Genomic DNA, 23,179 nt, shown 5'->3' on the forward strand with positions numbered 1-23,179 from the left:
TTTGTGAATGTTGAGATGTTATATTGGTTTTAAAAGAGATTATAGTATATATATATATAATCCGTTATATTGGTTTTACTAGTAAAAATAAATAATTGAAATGGGTATATATTTGTTTTTTGTTAAGTTGCCTAATAATTATGTACAGTAATAGTCACCTGCACACACAGATATCCCCCTAAAATAGCTAAAACTAAAAACAAACTAAAAACTACTTCCAAAAATATTCAGCTTTGATATTAATGAGTTTTTTGGGTTCATTGAGAACATGGCTGTTGTTCAATAATAAAATTAATCCTCAAAAATACAACTTGCCTAATAATTCTGCACTCCCTGTATTTATCTTTTGACCGACTAATGTACCTCCATCCACAGAATCCAAAGTTCTTTGTTGTCAGGTGAATTCCTATTGCCTAATTTTTTAGGCCTGTACTGGCCGACAGTTACATATTTATCCTGTGACCGCCTAATGTACCTCCAGCCACAGAATTCAAAGTTCTTTGCTCTTAGGTGAATGCCTACTGGCTAATTTTTGGGGCCTGTACTGGCCGACAGTTACATATTTATTCTGTGACCACCTAATGTACCGCCAGCCACAGAATCCAAAGTTCTTTGCTGTCAAGTGAATGCCTATTGGCAAATTTTTGGGGCCTGTACTGGCCGACAGTTACATATTTATCCTGTGACCTCCTAATATACCTCCAGCCACAGAATCCAAAGTTCTTTGTTGTCAGGTGAATTCCTATTGCCTACTTTTTGGAGCCTGTACTGGCCGACAGTTACAATTTTATCATGTGATCACCTAATGTACTTCCAGCAACAGAATCCAAAGTTCTTTGCTGTCAGGTGAATGCCTACTGGCTAATTTTTGGGGCCTGTACTGGCCGACCAGTTAATTTTTTTTTATCTTTAGCCACATAATCACACCCCTGTCTCACTCCTCTGCCTCTCATTATGGTGGCGTATGAACCGCATTCACCATAAGGACCTTCTTATGTCACAGGGACACGTGACTGTGCCCCTTACCCCGTACTGTGCCCCTTACCCCATACTGTGCCCCCTTATACCCTGCATTGTGCCCTCTTATACGGTCATGGTATGGCTGTGTTATTAGGTCACTGTACAGAGCTGTTATCCGGTCAATGTAAGGCAGTGTTATCCAACAACTGAATGGCCATAACTGTATCCCTTACTCTGCCCACGCCATCCTTTTTCTAGATCTAGCATGAGCAGGAAAAATATGCAGATTGCTGTGCTAAGGACCAGGGCCGGTGCAAGGATTTTTGCCAACACAAGCGAAGCTACATTTTGGCGCCCCCCCCCCCCCCCCCATCCATGATCACATCATTACCCCCCCGCCCGGACGGCCCTGGACCCATCCATGATCACATCATTACCCCCTAATGTGTCACATTTTACCCCCCCATGGCACATCATTCCCCCACGGCCCCCGGCCGACCCTTCCTGGCGGCCTGGCCCCATTCCCATGTCACATACAGTGACATACTCAGAGTACAGACATTTACATTGTCCCCCCGGCCCTCCCTCCAGGCTCCATCATGTCACCGTCACACAAACTAGCGCCAGAGCAGAGGCGCTCAGGCTTAGCAGGGCATGATGTGTTTAAATTTTTTTTATTACAAAACAACAATTAATATTGGGGGAGGGGGGGGCGGTTGGGGTGTGTGACACCCCCCTTCCCCCCCAATATTAATGATTGTTGTTTTGTTATTAATTTTTTTAAACACGTCATTGATGTCGTGCTAAGCCTGAGCGCCTCTGCTCTGGCGCTAGTTTGTGTGTGCGCTAGATAGCCTAGCGCTTTGCGCTCATCTCATCATTTTGAATTAATTTTAAATCAAATGATCATATTAATTATTATAAAATAACATTCAAAATTCAATTGACCCCTACCCCTAACAAGTCCTGACCCCTGTTTAGTCCTGAAAGCCTGCCGAGTGCCAGTGTGCGTCTTCTGTCTGAAGGTCTGACTGACTCTGCTGAAGCCTGAATATATATGACTGACTGAAGAATCATGATCTGATCTAAGGGTACTTTCACACTTGCGTTGTTTGATTCCGGCAGGCAGTTCCGTTGCCTGAACTGCCTGCCTGATCAGGCAAACTGTATGCAAACAGATGTAATTTTTTTCTGACTGATCAGGCATTTTTCAGACTGATCAGGATCCTGATCAGTCAGAAAAATGCCTGATCAGTCAGAAAAATGCATTGCAATACCGGATCCGTTTTTCCGGTGTCATCAGGCAAAACGGATCCGTTTTTTTTTTTCATTTTTAAAGGTCTGCGCATGCGCAGATCGGAAGGACGGATCCGGCACTAATACATTCCTATGGAAAAAAATGCATTCAGGCAAGTCTTCAGTTTTTTTCGCCGGAGATAAAACCGTAGCATGCTACGTTTTTCTCTTTTGCCCGATTAGTCAAAACGACTGAACTGAAGACATCCTGATGCATCCTGAACGGATTACTCTCCATTCAGAATGCATGGGGATATGCCTGATCAGTTATTTTCCGGTATAGAGCCCCTGTGACGGAACTCTATGCCGGAAAAGAAAAACGCAAGTGTGAAAGTACCCTAATCTGATGATAATTCTGATTCTGATTCAATTTCTTGGCGGGCGCAGGCCACGGCTGCCGTCTGACTCTGCTGAATATATTATGTCTGAGTGACTGAATTAGATCAGAATTCGGTCACTCAGACATAATATATTCAGCAGAGTCAGACCTCAGACGGCAGCCGCGGCCCGCGCCCGCCAAGAAATTGAATCAGAATTATCAGATTAATCTGATTAGATGATCTAATCAGATTATGAAATACAACACTTTCATTGTAGCTACTATTATCTGACCTAGAAGAATTTTGCTCATTTCAATATACTGTATGGTACAGAGCAGCCTTTCAGTATAATATAGTACATATCTATGCGCCTTGTGTATTAACAGCACATACATAGTTCCTTTCACTTGGCTAATGCTGTACTCACTGTTCATCTCTAAGCCTGTAACATCTTTCAATTTCTTGGCGGGCGCGGGTCGCAGCTGCCTGTGTCTACTCACGCCCCCCTGTGCACTGCAGGTCAGGTGACTTGAGTTGTCAGTCACTAGTAGTGGCAGCCAGAGCGGCGCGCTGCTGAGCCAATGAATGAATATCTATCATTCATCTGTGCTCATCTATCTCTGCCTGCCAGTGCCTAGCTAATGCTATGTTGCCCTGACTAGCACTACGAGTCCGGCCGGGCGGCCCAGCCAGCACACAGCCGCACTCGCACACTGTCCACACAGGGGGAGGGGGGCGGGGCAAGTGATATCTGTTGCCCTGAGTGAGTCCCTGTCCCTGACTACTGTCTCTAGACTAAACGAGCGCTGCGGCCGCCGGCCGGCACCCGCAGGGTGGACGCGGCAGGTTCAAGTAACAAGTCAGTCAAGTCATTAAAAAAAAAAAAAAAAAAAAGATTCATCCATTCTTCCGCCCTGCGCAGGGCGCGCCCTAAGGCGACCGCTTGGTCTGCCTTATGGTAGCGCCGGCCCTGCTAAGGACCTTTGCACCACAATCTGTGTCAGAAATATGCGTAACATAGACGTATGATGATTATCATTCGGGGGCAGGGCTAATATCTTTATATTATATAGATTCTAGTGTAATATTCTGTTCCCTGTAAAAAATGATCCTTGGGAAACACAGTCCTCATCCCTGACCACCAGGACCAGGTAGCGCTCTGTCAGTACATGGTCGGTGTCCCCTCTGTGCCACGCTGCTCCGCTGTCTACTGGTGCTTATTCTGACACTAGGGCTGGGTTCACATCATATTTTTGCCATCCATTTAATGCATACCAAAATGTACACGTTAACAGATGCCTCACACTGATGCCTTACAGTGGCGTCCGTTCACCATACAATTCTATAGTAGAAAAAAAAATTACGTTAACGTATGCATTTTTTTATGTATACAAAAAAGTGCAGTCCTGCACATTTGTATACATCAAATTGATAGGAAATAAAAAATGCCTAGGCTCCAGCAGGGCACATTTTTGAGAGTTTTCCTTTAAGACACATAAAGATTAAAATACATATTTTTTGTGAGATTTTGGCCAATTATCCCCCTCTGGTATATCACTGTCCATGTTGTGGGACAATTTCTGTACTTCTAATTTTTTAGGCCTGTACTGGTCGACAGTTACATATTTATCCTGTGACCGCCTAATGTACCTCCAGCCACAGAATCCAAAGTTCTTTCTAGTAAGTGTTTGCTGCCTGCAAATATGACCTGAATGTTTTTCAGGTTCGTATGCAATCAAAGTGAAAGGGGCCCGACGCGAACGCGCGGTTCGCGAACATTTGATCGCGAACGCGCGTTCGTGAATCGTCCCGGCCAATGTTCGTCCATCACTAGCCAGAAGGTCCACTCCTATCTAGACCTACACTTATCTGAGTTTGATCAATATTTAACTCCTGGAAAATCCCTTTAAGACTTTTCTATTTTTTGACTTTTTATCTATCAAGGATTTGTCAATATCTGTAAAGAATAAATCAAGGCAACTGGACGTACTGTAGATTTCTTGAAAACGTTTCACTCGTTCTTCCAACGAGCTTTCTCAATTCTGAGTGATTGTACAAAAAATTCTGGGAATAAATATGTAACTGAATCCACATCTGGTAATTAGACCCAGCATTGGGTCAAAGGTGTTGATTCCATTATCCTAATTGGAGTCAGTAGGTGATAAAGACTTCCCAGAAAAAGGTGTCAAGACAGCATTATACGTGGCAGACAATAGATGTCTAACCCCCCCACCTCTATTCAAGCTTGGCTTCTCCATTTTTACGTAGATTGCCTCCTTCACGCCTCGTTTGTACCAATCGGCCTCCTTATCCAAAACACGTACTTGACTGTCTACAGTCAAGTACGTGTTTTGGATAAGGAGGCCGATTGGTACAAACGAGGTGTGAAGGAGGCCATCTACGTAAAAATGGAGAAGCCAAGCTTGAATAGAGGTGGGGGGGTTAGACATCTATTGTCTGCCACGTATAATGCTGTCTTGACACCTTTTTCTGGGAAGTCTTTATCACCTACTGACTCCAATTAGGATAATGGAATCAACACCTTTGACCCAATGCTGGGTCTAATTACCAGATGTGGATTCAGTTACATATTTATTCCCAGAATTTTTTGTACAATCACTCAGAATTGAGAAAGCTCGTTGGAAGAACGAGTGAAACGTTTTCAAGAAATCTACAGTACGTCCAGTTGCCTTGATTTATTCTTTACAGATATATACCATGACCTGGATAAATGAGAACCTTCACAGACAAGGATTTGTATATGTTGCATTTGCACCTGGGCAGTATGGCCCAAGAGGGGCCCCTGTGTGAACTGTAGTACTATGAATCGCATGCATCTGAGTCAAGAAGCTTTATGATGTACCTCAGCAGACACCAACAAATATTATCATATGAGTGAATAATAATAATAATCTTTATTTATATTGCACTGACATATTCCACAGCACTTTAAAATTCAGGGGTTTAACAAACAAAATCATACACTACATAGCAACAAACCATAAAAACAAGAGGAATGTGTGACACAACAGGTAAGAGATGATTGTTTTGAACAATGGTTCAGTAATCATATCAAAATACTGCAGTATAAATAATGCTGCATGAGCCAGCCACCAGTCCATAGTTATAGTGCTTCTCAGTGCAAGGGGTGTAGTGAATACAGTTAAATGGTAGATCAGGCTCTTAAGAATGGGGGGTGGGTGGTGGGTAGATTAGGGGATGTGATAGGTCACGCTAAAGAGATGTATGTTTAGGGAGCGCCTAAAACTGGTTGTTAGGAATCTAATTGCTTGGAGTAGGCCAGGAGAAGTCTTGGAGATGGATTTAAGGGGTTCAAATTATGGTGCATGTTAGTTTTAGATTATTTGCAGAGAATAGAAGACGGCTAGGGTGGTAGAGATGGAATGAGTGGCAAACAGTGGAAGCATTGAAGTAACAGTTAGGCAGATAGATGAGCCTGACTGCTGAGTTCAGGGTGGATTGGAGAGGGGAGAGTTTAGTGAAGGGGTGACATATTAGCAGTGAGTTACAGTAATCAAGACAAGAATGGATCAGGGCAATAATCATAGTCTTTGTTGCTTCCACAGGAAGAAAAGGGCACATTATAAAGATGTTTCGAGGTCTAAGAGGCATTAACAGGCAAGAGATTGTATATAGGGGTGAAGGAAAGAACAGTGCTGCCTTGGCATTATGGTAGTGCCACACATTGACAAAGAAATATCCAGTTTAGCCAAGTTAGTAGATGGTGAAAACACAAGTAGTACAGTATGTATTTTAAAAGAATCAGTTTCAGATAGAGAGAAGACAAAGTTAGAGACATCAGTCAGGCAGTCTGTGAAATTCTATAATAAAGCAGGGGTGATCTCATGGGTTGAAGTGAGGAAATGAGTAAGAGGAATAGGAGAAATAGAGCGAAAAAATTACACTTTGAAAGCGCGGCCAGAGAGATACAAAGACAACCAGGAGAGCGCAATGTCCTTAAGATCAATTTATTGGAGCATACTGAGTAGAAGATGGCGGTCTACAGTGTTAAATGCTACAGAGAGATCCTGGAGAATGAGAAGAGGATAGGTCATTTGTCCCTTTGGTAAGGGCAGCTCCAGTGGAGTGTAGAGGACGGAAACCAGATTGTAAGGAGTCAAGAAGAGAGTTATTATAAATATAGTAAATGAAACAAGAATATACCAGGCACTCCAGGAATTTAGAGACGAAGGGAAGATTAGAGCTGTGTAGGATGGGTCAAGAGATGTTTTTTCAGTAAAAGGGTTTATGACATAATGTTTGAAAGGGTAAGATGTCAGAAGAGAGAGAGAGAGAGAGGGGGGTTGAACATTTTGGTTAAGTGGTTAGTGACAGATGTCAGTAGTGCAGGTAATAGGTCAAGAAGAAGATAGGACCTTGGAGACCTCGTCTTCTGTGGCTGGGTCAAATGTAGAAAGTGATCCAGAGATGGTGTGGCAGGGATGGGGATCGATGATGCTTGGTGACTAGTAGATAATTTAATGCCAGATGTTTGCAATTTAGTCTTTGCAATAACATAGTAACATAATTGATAAGGCTTAAAGATACATCAGTCCATGCAGTTCAGCCTGGTATACTGCAAGTTGATCCAGAGGAAGGCAAAAAGACCCCTGTGAGGTAGAGGAAAATTCCCTCCCAACTCCAATCAGGCAATCAGAATAACTTCCTGGATTAACAACCCATCTCTAGTAGCTATAACCTGTAATATTACACTTCATAAATACCCCCAGGCCCCTCTTGGACTCTTTTGGTGAATTCCCATCACCATCTCCTCAGGCAGAGAGTTACTGTGCTTACTGTAAAGAATCCTCTTCTATGTTTGTGTACAAACCTTCTTTCCTCCAGATGCAAAGGATGTCCCCTTGTCACAGTCACAGTCCTGGGGATAAATAGATGATGAGAGAGATCTCTGTACTGACCCCTCATATATTTTTCTAAAGTGAATAACCCTAAATAATATTTCTGGGCCCTGTAGTCCACCCATTCCAGTTGTTACTTTAGTTGCCCTTGTCTAAACTCTCTCCAGCTCTGCTTTGTCTGCCTTGCTCACAGGAGCCCAGAACTGTACACAGTAGTCCATGTGTGGTCTGACTAGTGATTTGTAAAGTGGTAGGACTATGTTCTCATCACGGGCATCTATGCCCGTTTTGATGCAACTCATTATCTTATTTGCCTTGGCAGCAGCTGCCTGACACTGGTTTCTACAGCTTTTTTTGCTGTTCACAAAAATTCCTAAGTCCTTTTCCATGTCAGTGTTACCCAGTGTTTTACTATTTACAGGTGAAACTCAAAAAATGTGAATATTGTGCAAAGTTCATTTATTTCAGTAATGAAACTCAAAAGGTGAAACTAACATATGAGAGACTCATTACATGCAAAGCGAGATATTTCAAGCCTTTATTTGTTATAATTTGGATGATTATGGCTTACAGCTTATGAAACCCCAAAGTCACAATTTTGAGGTACCCTTTGCTTAGGGGGTATGGATTAATTAGCTGAATAGAGTGTCACACTTTGTGCCTAGAATAGTAACATAGTACATAAGGCCAAAAAAAGACATTTGTCCATCCAGTTCGGCCTGTCATCCTGCAAGTTGATCCAGAGGAAGGCAAAAAAAAATAAAAAATGTGAGGTAGAAGCCAATTTTCCCCACTTTAGGGGAATAAAAAATTCCTTCCCGACTCCAATCAGGCAATCAGAATAACTCCCTGGATCAGCGACCCCTCTCTAGTAGCTATAGCCTGTAATATTATTACGCTCCAGAAATACATCCAGGCCCCTCTTGAACTCTTTTATTGTACTCACCATCACCACCTCCTCAGGCAGAGAGTTCCATAGTCTCACTGCTCTTACCGTAAAGAATCCTCTTCTATGTTTGTGTACAAACCTTCTTTCCTCCAGACGCAGAGGATGTCCCCTCGTCACAGTCACAGTCCTGGGGATAAATAAAGCCTTTTTACAAAATTCTAATTTTTATGCTGCAATAATGCAATTCTTTTTAATTTTCATTACTAAAATAAATGGACTTTTGAACGATATTCTAATTTTTGGAGTTTCACCTGTAGTATGTACTAGTGACATGTATTTTCCCTTCCCATGTGCATAACCTCACGTGTTAAACCTCATCTGCCCCTTATCTTCCCAAGCCTCTAACCTATCCAGATCGCTCTGTAGTAGTATACTGTTCTCTTCTGTGTTAATTACTTTACACAGTTTAGTGTCATCTGCAAAAATTGATATTTTAGTGTGCAAGCCTTCTACAAGATCATTAATAAATATATTGAGGAGAATAGGACCCAGTACTGACCCCTGAGGTACCCCACTAGTGACAGTGACCCAATCTGAGTGTGTACCGTTAATAACCACCCTCTTTCCTATCACTGAGCCAGTTACTTACCCACATACAGACGTTTTCTCACAGTCCAAGAATTCTAATTATATATACTAATCTTTTTTTGTGGTATAGTATCAAATGCTTTGGAGAAGTCAAGATATACAACATGCATTGATTCGCCGCAGTCAAGTCTAGAACTTACCTCCTCATAGAAACTGATTAAATTAGTTGGACATAAGCGATATTCAGAAAGCCAGGCTGATATGGCGTTATCTCTTAGAAAACCTTCAAAAAGTTTGCCCACATGTTAAACTTATCGGCCTATAGTTTCCAGGCTCTGTTTTTGGAACATTTTTGAATATTAGCATCACATTTGCTATGAGCCAATCCCGTGGAACACTCCCTGTCAGTATAGAGTCCTTAAATATTAGAAATAAGGTTCTGGCTATGACATTAATTAATTCTCTTAGGATACGGGGGTGTATGCCATCTGGTTCTGGAGTTTTGTCTATTTTAATCTTTTTAAGACGCCGCTGTACTTCTTCCTGGGTCAGACAGGGCACTTTTAATGGGGAATTTACTTTTACATTCTGTATTTCATCTAACAGTTTATTTTCCACAGTAAATATAGTGGATAAAAAGATATTTAAAAGCTTTGCTTTCTCCTCATTGCTGTCTGCAACACCCCCTCATCACTCTGTAAAGGGCCGACACCTTCAGAATTATACTTTTTACCATTTATATAATGTTCAGCACACAAATCTGTTACAGGTGTCTGCACTTTAGGACTGAGGAGGGAGAGAAAAGTGTCAAATAGTTTTTTCCTTTTTCTTTATTATTGGACAGCAAGTTTGATGGGTGTTCCAGTATTGCTTTCTTTTGTGTAGGGAGATTCTAAGTGTAGGGGGTGCTACTTCATCTAGGATATCATTGTAGTGTTGTGCAGTCAGATCAGTACAGGGAAGGCAGTATATTGGGACAATGATAACTAGATTGTACTTTTTTAGGATCAATGGCATGTATATTTCTGAATGTGCGATAAGTAGAAGTGTACTGGGATGGATGAGGATTTGTGACAGTGAAGAAGATAAGGTTTGGGTCAGAGAGCGGGAGAGGAGACCTGATGAAGTCAGAAACAGAGAAGAGGCAGAAGACGAGCAGGTCAAGTGTATTACCATGTTTATGTGTCTGAGAATTAGAAAATTGTGAAAGGTTAAAAGAGAAGGTTAGAGGTAGAAGCTGGGAAGCAGATGGGGAGATTGGGCTGTCTATGGGGATGTGAAAGTCATCCAAAATGAGAATTTGTAATTCAGAAGACAGGAAATGGTGAAGTCAGGTAGTAAAGTGATCCAGGAATTCATTGGGTGAGCCAGGAGGTCGGTATACAACCTCCACTTTCAAGGACAATGGGTGAAAAACGGTGTGAGTGTGGATCGCAAAAGATGGGGATATGAATGATGGTACTGGAGAAATGATCTGGAACGCACATTGTGGGGAAAGAAGGTGTGCTCTCAGGTTTGGGGATATGAGAAAAATGTAAGCCATTATGCTAGACCAGCAACGGAATTGGGGTCAGATTGCTGAATTCAAGTTTCAGTGAGAGCCAGCAGATGAAGAGAACTTAAAAGAAAGTAGTAAGCATTCAGTAAAAAGGGGGAATTAAAGAAACACAATAAATGTCAATGAGGTTTTGAGGATTTCTATGTGAGATGAGGATCGGGTTAAAATTAGCAGAAGCTAGGGAAGGGGGGCAAGATTAGGAGAGATGTCCCCTGATGTTATAAGCAAAAGAATAAAAAAAAGGTAAGTGGTTCAGTGATTTGTGCTGTACATTGGTAAATGATGGGTTAAATTTTTTTCAAGACGCTGAATAATGGATGTGAGCTGTACATGGCTGAGGGAAGGAGAGAGGAACTAATGTAGAGAGAATACAATGGAAGGTTAAAAAGGCGGTGAGTGTGAAGGACATGGATACAATGAACATGTTAGTAATTGTGTGTTTCTCATAGCATACCTGTCTCTTGTCTTGTTTAACTGCCATGTTTAACTGTAAGAAACCTTGTCATGACACTTCACCTAAAACGGCTTATGCATTTGTTCCAACCTTGCCCTAATGCCACCCTTATAACATGTCTAAATTTATAGGGGAGTATGTGCTTAGCTCTATACTGATTAATCTCATTTACTCTATTGATCAGCTAAACTTAGCACCTGCAAAGCAAATATATTGGCCTACTTGTATCATAAAAGGATCACTGACAACAGTTACAAAGATAATTTCAGCTCAGAGTATCTCATATGTACCATGAATGAATGCTTGACAATAGATGTTGAGAAATTAATTAAATGTTTTGCGAAATACATTGCCGATTAAAATATTGTGTATGGCATTTTTAACTTCTTCATTTCTTAAACTATAAATCAAAGGATTCAGTGTTGGTGTCACTGCTAGGTAAAGCACTGAAAATATTTGGTCACTATCTTCCGCGTGATCCGATGGTGGCATCATATACATACATAGTAAGGTCCCAAAAAATATTAGAAGGATGGTAAGGTGAGAGCTACAAGTGGAGAAAGCTTTTTTCCTTTGACCAATAGAGCTAAAGCCTAGAATATTTGCTAGAATTTTACTGTAGGACATCAAAATAAGCAAAAAAGGACATAGACCCACCCAAGCCTCCACCAATATCATTGTTTTTAACTTGTAGATATCACCACAAGAAATTGTTATCAATGTTTTTATGTCACAAAAGATTTGTTTGATGTGTGTTGATCTGCAGAAGGATAAACGTGATGCAAATATTGTGAGAAAAAGAGAATTACTGAATCCAAAGACCCAGCAACCGGTCACCAGAAGGTCACACTTTCTCCTCTCCATAAGTAGCATGTAATGCAATGGAAAGCAGATTGCAACATAACGATCATAGGACATCAGGGTCAACAACCAAACTTCAGTGCAAACAAAAGAAATGAAAAAGTACATTTGTGTAAAGCAAGCAGTAAATGAAATCCGATTGTTTCCAGTAATAATGATGTCCATTAATTTTGGAAGTGCCACTGAACTGTACAGGACATCTACAAAGGAAAGATTCCGTAGGAAAAAATACATTGGTTTCTGTAGCTGAGGATCCATAAAGATTATTGCAAATATTAATATGTTCCAAAGTAGACATATGAGGTAGAGAGAAAGAAATATTGGAAATAAAAATACTTTTTGACCAAAAATATTGGAGAAAGCTACTATATAGAAGTCAATAAATTGTGTCACATTCTCCATAGAATTAAACTAAGGCTGAACCAAACCTACAGTTTACAAAAGACAGTAACAGTGAGTATTGTAAAATTTTAGTAGGACTGGGGTACTTGTTGGAGTTTACCTGAAGAGGAAGAATTTTGTTGGGGTTCCTGAGGTTGGTGCTCCAGCTTTCAAAAATTCTCAGACTAAATTGTACTAAGCCATCTGTTCTTCCTTTTTTTTTTTTTCCTTTATGTTTCTTTCTTACAAGTAAAAATCTAATAATCAAATTCTGAAAAAAAATAGAATTTTAACATAAAATGAAAATAATAAAAAATAGAAAAATGTATATGTTTCTAGACAAAAATACAAAACAATATCTCAACCAAAACAAATAAAATGAGATCTTGTGAAAGATTTGATAAAATGTACCCTTATAGCTTTTCCTTTCAGTTCAGTCATTTATTAAGACCAACGTTTCAGACGCCAAAGTTATGTAGAGGCGCTAGCCACTGCATAACTTCGACGTATCCAGTGCTGGTCTAAATGTAAGACCGCTTCCAAGACCATTTTCTAAGCCTAAAACAGGTGTAGAAAATGGTGAATGAGAAGAGCATGTTGGCTTCTGACATCACCTAAGTATGCTTTAGTTTTAATGCAGAATCAGGTCCCCTAAAAAAAAGTTTAATAAAGTTTTCACACATATTAACAAATATTAAACTGTAAATGCTTTTTTCCCTTTACATATTTTTATATATAAACTTATTGACCAAATAAAAATAACACACATAGACATGTTGGATTGCTGCAAAACGTGTTATGTAGTTATGTCTCAGGCAGATAAATAATTACAGGTGTGGTCTGATCAGACACTGGAAAAGTGTTTCCCCTGCTGAACTGCAAAAAGTTTATCAGAGGCTGTACCTCTTGGGGAGAGTTCATTGACTGCTAGATATGCCTCTAAGATGCACTCAAAGACGTTTGTCCCAGAGGACAGGGTTTGAGAGGTGGTTATCTTCGGACTGAGATAAGCAAGATGTTTTTTTTTTTGTTTACCATCTAGGCAATTCTTACCTAGCTGTTAGGAGGTGTTGGGAGCATTGGTTACGTGAAATATGCAAAATGAACAGGCCCCAGATGGCCCAAATAGACCATCTGTAGAGAGGATCGTTTGATCCATCGACAATCATGAGCAGCTCCCATGGTAATTTTGTATACCATTCCGACAAAAGGCTGCACCTTAATTACACACTCCTGTGTCTGCCCGGACCATTTCCAAGCACATAGCAGAAGGAAATCTGATGGCGGCCATTTTGTTTCCTGTCATTAACAGCCAGCCACCTTCATTTGCATTGGTATTGTGAATGAGAAACCAGGACTGCTATGATTTGGAACCGTATCATCAACAACATTCAGGTTTTAGAATAGAGGCCTTGAGGTGAGCACTTCTATCCTGCCTTTGCTGTGGAGTGACACACTGCCCTAACTTCTGGTGTAATGATCTGGGGAGCCATCGCATATGAGAATCAGCGTAATAGTGATATGAAGGACACTAACAGCTCAGCGATATGTACAGGACATTCTGCAGACACATTTGTTGTCACTCTTGGTGCCAACTAGCATTTTTTCAGAAGATTAAGGATCACCCACTCACAGCAAGGGTTTAATGGTGCTCTGTCTGCCAGATTGTAATGCTTCCTTGGCATCCTGGTCACCAGAATTTTTACCTATCGAGTATTTATGGGGCTAGCTGGGGTGCCAGCTTCAGCAACCTATAAGTGTGCAGGATCTACAGGCACAGCTAACATCTCTGGACAAATGTGCCACAGGATTCCATACAGAATCAGTATGCTTTTCTATGCCCAATCATATATTATCCTGATCCAGGTTAGAAGCGGCCCAACAGGTCCTAGAACCTCTATTAAATTGTGCAGTTTTCCTTAATAAAACATATCCTGTAATCACTTACATGTATCATCATAACTAAAGATGAGCGAATCGAAGCTGACAAAGTGAAATTCAATCCGAATTTCAGGAAAAGTTCGATTCGCAACGAATGTGAATTTCCCCGAGCTTCGTGATAACGAATCACATTTTTCCTAATATGGCTGCTGCACATGTGAAAACATGGGGCAAGGAACTCTGGGAAGACGGGATCACCCAGATTGACATGGCTGCATGCAGCCAATCAGCAGCCAGCCAGCCCTGTGATGTCACAGCCCTATAAATACGGCAGACATTTTCTAGCGTTCTGAGTGCAGGGACAGATGTGAGAAGGCGCTAGGGACAGCAATAGGAAAAATCTCATTGTGAAAAAACCTGAAAAAATGATTTATAAGTGCAGGGAAAAAATAGAAAGGAATAATTTCACAGCATCTTAGTGCAGGGAGAAATGTCAGAAGGCAATAAAGACGGTAATAAGAAAAAAAATATTTGTGAAAAAAAAAAGCGATTTACAATTGCAGGGAAAGATTATTTGGGGATCCAAATAACCAATAGACAGCTCTGTCATTCCAGCAATTAGTTTTTTGGGTGCAAGTGCTATGTTAAAAAGCCTTTAGTGGCTTATATCTGTAAAAAAATAAAAATATATACGCAGTTCACTTCTGCAGTTAGATGTGGTGAAAGCGTTTAGTGGCGTATTTCAGTACAAAAAGAGAAATATATACTCAGTTCACTTCTGCAGGTGTATGAGGTGAAAGCATTTAGTGGCCTATTTCATTACAAAAAGAAAAATATATACGCAGTTCACTTCTGCAGTTATATGTGGTGGAAGCGTTTAGTGGCGTATTTCAGTACAAAAAGAGAAATATATACTCAGTTCACTTCTGCAGGTGTATGAGGTGAAAGCATTTAGTGGCCTATTTCATTATAAAAAGAAAAATATATACGCAGTTCACTTCTGCAGTTATATGTGGTGGAAGCGTTTAGTGGCGTATTTCAGTACAAAAAGAAAAATATATACTCAGTTCACTTCTGCAGCTATATGAGGTGAAAGCTTTTAGTGGCGTATTTCAGTGCAAAAAGAAAAATATATACTCAATTCACTTCTGCTGTTATATTTGGTGAAAGCGTTTAGTGCCGTATTTTAGTACAAAAACAAAAATATATACTCAGTTTACGTCTGTAGTTGTATGTGGCGAAAGTATTTAGTGGTGTATTTAATTACAAAAAAAGAAAATTATATACACAGTTTACTTCTGCAGTTGTATGTGGTGAAAGCATTTAGTGGCATATTTCATTACAAAAAGAAAAATATATAAGCAGTTCACTTCTGCAGTTATATGTGGTGGAAGCGTTTAGTGGCGTATTTCAGTACAAAAAGAGAAATATATACTCAGTTCACTTCTGCAGGTGTATGAGGTGAAAGCATTTAGTGGCCTATTTCATTATAAAAAGAAAAATATATACGCAGTTCACTTCTGCAGTTATATGTGGTGGAAGCGTTTAGTGGCGTATTTCAGTACAAAAAGAAAAATATATACTCAGTTCACTTCTGCAGCTATATGAGGTGAAAGCTTTTAGTGGCGTATTTCAGTGCAAAAAGAAAAATATATACTCAATTCACTTCTGCTGTTATATTTGGTGAAAGCGTTTAGTGCCGTATTTTAGTACAAAAACAAAAATATATACTCAGTTTACGTCTGTAGTTGTATGTGGCGAAAGTATTTAGTGGTGTATTTAATTACAAAAAAAGAAAATTATATACACAGTTTACTTCTGCAGTTGTATGTGGTGAAAGCATTTAGTGGCATATTTCATTACAAAAAGAAAAATATATAAGCAGTTCACTTCTGCAGTTATATGTGATGAAAGCATTTAGGGGCGTATTTGAGTACAAAAAGAAAAATACATACTCAGTTCACTTCTTCAGCTATATGAGGTGAAAGTGTTTAGTGGTATATTTCAGTACAAAAAGAAAAAAATATACGCAGTTCACTTCTGCTGTTATATGTGGTGAAAGTGTTTAGTTGCATATTTCAATACAAGAAGAAAAATATTTTGTTAGCTCACTGTTGCAGCTATTTGCGATAAAAGCGTTTAGTGAAGTATTTCAGTACTAAAGAAAAATATATATGGAGTTCACTTCTGCAGCTATATGTGGTGAAGGTGTTTCGTGGCTTATTTCAGTACAAAAGGAAAAATATATTCTCAGTTCACTTCTGCAGTTATATGTCATGAAAGTGTTTAGTGGCGTATTTTAGTACAAAAAGAAAAATATATACACAGTTCACTTCTGCAGTTAATTGTGGTGAAAGAGTTTAGTGGCCTATTTCAGTACAAAAAGAAAAATATATACGCAGATCACTTCCGCAGTTATATGTGGTGAAAGCGTTTAGCGGCGCATTTCTGTACAAAAAGAAAAAAATATATGCAGTTCACTTCTGCACTTATATGTGGTAAAAGCGTTTATTGGCATATTTCAGTACAAAAAGAAAAATATATATGCAATTCACTGTTGCTGTTAGTAACATAGTATATAAGGCAGAAAAAATACATTTGTCCATCCAGTTTGGCCTGTTATCCTGCAAGGGGGGGAAATTACTTCCCGACTCCAATCAGGCAATCAGAATAACTCCCTGGAGGAAGCTATAGCCTGTAATATTATTACACTCCAGAAATACATCCAGGCCCCTCTTTAATTATTTTATTGTACTCACCATCACAACCTTCTCAGGCAGAGAGTTCCATAGTCTCGCTGCTCTTACCATAAAAAATCATTTTCTATGTTTGTGTGCAAACCTTCTTTCCTCCAGACGCAGAGGGTGTCCCATCGTCACAGTCACAGTCCTGGGGATAAACAGATGATGGGAGAGATCTCTGTACTGTTCCTGATATATTTATACATAGTAATTAGATCTCCCCTCAGTCGTCTTTTTTCTAAAGTGAATAACCCTAATGTTGATAATCTTTCAGGGTACTGTAGTTGCCCCATTCCAGTTATTACTTTAGTTGCCCTCCTCTGAACCCTCTCCAGATCTGCTATGTCTGCCTTGTTCACAGAAGCCCAGAACTGTACACAGTACACCATGTGTGGTCTGACTAGTGATTAGCAAAAAAGTGGTAGGACTATGTTCTTATCATGGGCATCTATGCCCCTTTTGATGCAACCCATTATCTTATTGGCTTTAGCAGCAGCTGCCTGACACTGTTTTTTACTGCTAAGTTTGCTGTTTATTAAAATTCCTAGGTCCTTTTCCATGTCAATGTTACCGAGTGGTTTACCATTTAGTATGTACGGGTGATTTGCATTAATTCCTTCCATTGTGCATAGCCTTACCTTTGTCAGTGTTAAACCTCATCTGCCACTTCTCTGCCCAAGCCTCTAGTCAATGCAAATCCATCTGTAGCTGGATATTGTCCTCTTTAGCGCGATGCCTAAGGAAGGCATTGCGCTGCCTTCCGGTGAAGAGCCTGTGAGTTCCAACCCCCTGGATCTCACAGGCCGGAAGCTGTATGAGTAATACACACACAGTATTACTCATACAGACAATGCATTCCAATACAGAAGTATTGGTATGCATTGTAAAGGATTAGACCCCCAAAAGTTCAAGTCCCAAAGTGGTAAAAAAAAAAAAGCTGAAAAAATAAAGTTTCCCCCCCAAAATTTTTTTTTAGTTTTAAGTAAAAATAAACAATAACATCATTTTCAATAATAATAAAAAAAGAAATTGGTAAAAAAATAGGGGGAGAAAAAAAGTATACATATTAGGTATCGCCGTGTCCGTATCGACCGGCTCTATAAACATATCACATGACCTAACCCCTCAGATGAACACAGTAAAAAAATAAAAATAAAAACTGTGTTAAGTAAACCCTTTTTTGTCACCTTACATCACAAAAAGTACAACAGCAAGCGATCAAAAAGGCGTTTGCCCACCAAAATAGTACCAATCTTACCGTCACCTCATCCCGCAAAAAATGAGCCCCTACCTGAGACAATCGCCCAAAAAATAAAAAAAACTATGGCTCAGAATATGCTGATTATGGCTCATTTTATGCTGTTATTGTGTAAAACTTACATAAATTTAAAAAAAGTATACATATTAGGTATTGCCGCGTCCGTATCGACTGGCTCTATAAAAATATCACATGAACACCGTAAAAAATAAAAACTGTGCTAAATAAACCATTTTTTGTCACCTTACATCACAAAAAGTGTAATAGCAAGCGATCAAAATGTCATATGCACCCCAAAATAGTGCCAATCAAACCGTCATCTCATCCTGCAAATAAAAAAGGACCCTACCTAAGATAATCGCCAAAAAACTGATAAAACTATGGCTCTCAGAATATGGAGACACTAAAACATGATTTTTTTTTTATTTCAAAAATGATATTATTGTTGAAAACTTACATAAATAAAAATAAAGTATACATATTAGGTATTGCCGCGTCCGCTTCTAACCGGCTCTATAAAAATATCACATGACCTAACCCCTCAGATGAAACAGCGTAACATTTTTTAAATAAAAACTGTGCTAAATAAACAAATTTTGACACCTTACATCACAAAAAGTGTAATAGCAAGCGATCAAAAAGTCACACGCACCCCAAAATAGTACCAATTAAACCGTCATCTCATCACGCTAAAATCATACCCCACCCAAGGTAATCGCCCAAAAACTGAAAAAATTATGGCTCTCAGACTGTGGAAACACTAAAACATGATTTTTTTTGCTTCAAAAATGAAATCATTGTGTAAAACTTACATAAATAAAAAAAAGTATACATATTAGGTATTGTAGCATCCGTAATAACTTGCTCTATAAAAATATCACATGACCTAACCCCTCAGATGAATACTGTAATTTTTTTTAAATGAAAACGGTGTAAAAAAAGCCATTTTTTGTCACCTTACATCACAAAAAGTGTAATAGCAAGCGATCAAAAAGTCACACGCACCCCAAAATAGTGCCAATAAAACCGTCATCTCATCTTGCAAAAATCCTACCCTACCCAAGGTAATCGCCCAAAAAATGAAAAAAATTATGGCTCTCAGACTATGGAAACACTAAAACATGATTTTTTTTGTTTAAAAAAAGAAATCATTGTGTAAAACTTACATATATATAAAAAAAGTATACATATTAGGTATCACCGCATCCGTGACAATCTGGTCTATAAAAATATCACATGATCTAACTTGTCAGATGAATGTTGTAAATAACAAACAATAAAAACTGTGCCAAAACAGCTATTTCTTGTTACTTGCCTCACCAAAAGTGTAATATAGAGCGACCAAAAATCATATGTACCCTAAACTAGTACCAACAATACTGCCACCCTATCCCGTAGTTTCTAAAATGGGGTCACTTTTTTGTAGTTTCTACTCTAGGGGGCATCAGGGGGGCTTCAAATGGGACATGGTGTAAAAAAAAAAACAGTCCAGCAAAATCTGACTTCCAAAAACCTTATGGCATTCCTTTCATGTTGCGCCCTGCCGTGTGCCAGTACAGTAGTTTACGACCACATATGGGGTGTTTATATAAACTACAGAATCAGGGCCATAAATATTGAGTTTTGTTTGGCTGTTAACCCTTTTTTTGTTTCTGGGAAAAATTTATTAAAATGGAAATTTGCAAAAAAAATGTAATCCTGAAATTTCATCTCCATTTGCCAATAACTCTTGTGGAACACCTGAAGGGTTAACAACGTTTGTAAAATCAGTTTTAAATACCTTGAGGGTGTAGTTTCTTAGATAGGGTCACTTTTATGGAGTTTCTACGCTTGCTTTGTAACTGGAATTTTTTTTATTAAAATGGAAAATCTGCCCATAAAGTGAAATTTTAATATTGTATCTCTATTTTCCATTAATTCTTGTGGAACACCTAAAGGGTTAACAATGTTTGTAAAATCAGTTTTAAATACATTGAGGGGTGTAGTTTCTTAGATGGAGTCACTTTTATGGAGTTTCTACTCTAGGTGTGCATCAGGGGGGCTTCAAATGGGACATGGTGTAAAAAAAAAACTGTCCAGCAAAACCTGCCTTCCAAAAACTGTATGGCATTCCTTTCCTTCTGTGCCCTGCCGTGTGCCCGTACACCGGTTTACGACCACACATGGGTTGTTTCTGCAAACTACAGAATCAGGGCCATAAATATTGAGTCTTGCTTGGCTGTTAACCCTTGCTTTGTAACTGGAAAAAAAATATTAAAATGGAAAATCTGCCAAAAAAGTGAAATTTTGAAATTGTATCTCTATTTTCCATTAATTCTTGTGGAACACCTAAAGGGTTAACAAAGTTTGTAAAATCAGTTTTGAATACCTTGAGGCGTGTAGTTTCTAGAATAGGGTCATTTTTGGGTGGTTTCTATTATGTAAGCCTCGGAAAGTGACTTCAGACCTGAACTGTTCCCTAAAAATTGGGTTTTTTAAAGTTTCTGAAACTTTTCTAAAGCTTCTAAACTTCTAAGCCTTGTAACATATGTAACATGAAGTAGACATATGGGGTATTTAAATTAATAACTATTTTTGGAGTTATTACTATGTATTGTAGAAGTAGAGAAATTAAAAGTTAGAAATTTGAAAAATTTTCAAAAATTTGGGTAAATTTGTTTTTTTTTATAAATAAAAATGATTTTTTTTAACTCAATTTTACCAGTGTTGTGAAGTACAATATGTGAAGAAAAAACTATCTCTGAATGGTCTGGCTAAGTAAAAGCGTTTTAATGCTATTACCACATAAAGTGACACTGGTCAGATTTGTATAAAATGGCCTGGTCCTTAAGCTGAAATAAGGCTGTGTCCTGAAGGGGTTAAATTAGTTTGACATGACCGATCCCTCATGAAGCCATGCTGATATGATGTTATTTGCTTGTTTTCATTGAGATCCTCCAAGATAGCATCTCTTAGAAAACCTTCAAGCAGTTTACGGACAACAGATGTTAAACTTTCCGGCCTATAATTTCCAGTGTCTGTTTTTGCACCTTTATTGAATATTGGCACCACATTTGCCATGCGCCAATCCTGTGGGACATTCCCTGTCAGTATAGAGTCTGCAAATATCAGAAATAAGGGTCTGGCTATGACATTACTTAATTCTCTAGTCCTGGGGATTTGTCTATTTTAATCTTTTTAAGTCGCTGTTGTACTTCTTCCTGGGTCAGACAGGGCACTTTTATTGGGGTATTTACTTTTGCATTCTGCATTTCTTCTGACAGTTTATTTTCCTCAGTGAATACAGTGGAATAAAAAGCATTTAATAGCTTTACTTTCTCCTCATTGCTCTCTGCAACTTCCCCCTCATTGCTATGTTAAGGGCCGACACCTTCAGATTTATACTTTTTACCTTTACATAATTGAAGAACATTTTAGGGTTAGTTTTGCTCTCTTAAGCAAATAAGCTCTCGGTCTCTAGTTTGGCGGCTTTTATTTGTTTTTTATATATTCTATTTCTATTTTTTTACAGTAAAAGAGTTTTGCGACGCATTTCACTAGTAAAAGAAAAAAATATACTCAGTTCACTTCTGAAGCTATATGTGGTGAAAGCATTTAGTGACGTATTTTAGTACAAAAATAAATATATATATATGCAGTTCACTGTTGCAGTTATTTGCGTTAAAAGCGTTTAGTGGCGTATTTTAATACAGGTAGAAAAATATATTCTCAGTTCACTTCTGCAGTTATATGTGGTGAATGCGTTTAGTGACGTATTTCAGTACAAAAAGAAAAATACATATGCAGTTCACTATTGCAGTTTTTTTAGGTAAAAGCATTTAGTGATGTATTTCAGTGCAAAAAGAAAACTATAAACGCAGTTCACTTCTGCAGTTACAATTGCTGAAAGCGTTCACTGGCCTATTTTAGTTAAAAAATAAAAATATATTCTCATTTCACTACTGCAGTTATATGTGGTGAAAGCATTTAGTGGCGTATTTCATTACAAAAAAAAAATCTTTGCGCAGTTCACTTCTACAATTTTTTGAAGTGAAAGAGTTTAGTGACTTATTTCAGTACTAAAATAAAAATATATTCACAGTTCACTTCTGCAGTTATACGTTAAAAACATTGGCATATTTCAATACAAAAATATAAAAATATTTACAATAAACTTCTGCAGTAATTTGTGGTGAAAGCGTTTAGTGGCGTATTTCAGTACAAAAAGAAAAAGGTATTTGTCGCTTTTAGGGGTGTTTAAATTTTGTTTTTAATTATTTAGTTCAGCTAACAGTATGTCAAATAGAGAAGTGCCAGGCCCTGCACAGGGGAGTGTCAGAGGTCTAAATGTTTTTGGTGCAAGGCATAGGTCGTAGCAGAGTAAGTGGGCGTGTCACCCATAGTCGCATCAAGAGGCTTGAGCTCCCGGTGTCATCTAGCGTTCTTGTCTTGACCAGCAACACAGTGGTTCTTGATTGGTTTACTTGGTCATTCACTTTATCCCAAGTGACATCAGAAACCTCCAGCCAACAATTGGTTGGTTTGTCAGACACAACCCTTAGTTGACAAGGCCCAGGAGAAGGCCTTGTGCCCTCACCTGTCCTCAACCTGCCTCTGTACTTTTCAGTTTTTTCAGCCAGAGAAGTTATGTATGCTATGGGATCAGCTCCACTATACAGCGAGGACATGCTACTAGAGGACAGTCAGCAGCTACTGCCCAGCCAAGATCTGGAGGAGACATACTCCACTTCCTCTGCTAGGCAGGCAACTAGTGACGAGGAGAGTGGCGTGGGAGCTGGTATTGCGACCGTTGAGGAGGACATCAATGACGTGCAGATAGTACTCAATGATGATGAAGCCGATCACACTTGGGAGGCGGGTGAAGGGGCTTCGTCATCATCAACAGGAGAAGAGGGTGGCAGCTTGCCCGTGAGGCAACGGCTGATCCAGGACGTCACTAGCCTGGCCCGGAGACAGCAGGGTGGCAGCAGTGGGAGGTCAGGAGCCAAATGTGCACTGGGTAGACCACCTGCTTTGCAGCAGCCTACCTGCGCGGAAAGGAGTGGTGCACGGGTTTTACGGAAGCAGAGGCGATAGCAGTCAGCCAGTGCAAAGTATTGGGGTAAAATCAGC

The 23,179-nt window shown here is 39.2% G+C and overlaps 1 protein-coding gene across 1 annotated transcript; it reads right to left on the reverse strand.

The window, feature by feature from the left end:
• Positions 1-11,269: 11,269 nt before the first annotated feature.
• LOC122925534 (olfactory receptor 1G1-like) lies at positions 11,270-12,208 on the reverse strand. Its single transcript, XM_044276893.1, has one exon. It carries the CDS (start codon positions 12,206-12,208, stop codon positions 11,270-11,272), a length of 939 nt encoding a protein of 312 aa, XP_044132828.1.
• Positions 12,209-23,179: the final 10,971 nt, after the last annotated feature.

The sequence above is a fragment of the Bufo gargarizans genome, chromosome 2 (genome assembly GCF_014858855.1).
Source record: "Bufo gargarizans isolate SCDJY-AF-19 chromosome 2, ASM1485885v1, whole genome shotgun sequence".
Lineage (NCBI taxonomy): Eukaryota > Metazoa > Chordata > Amphibia > Anura > Bufonidae > Bufo > Bufo gargarizans.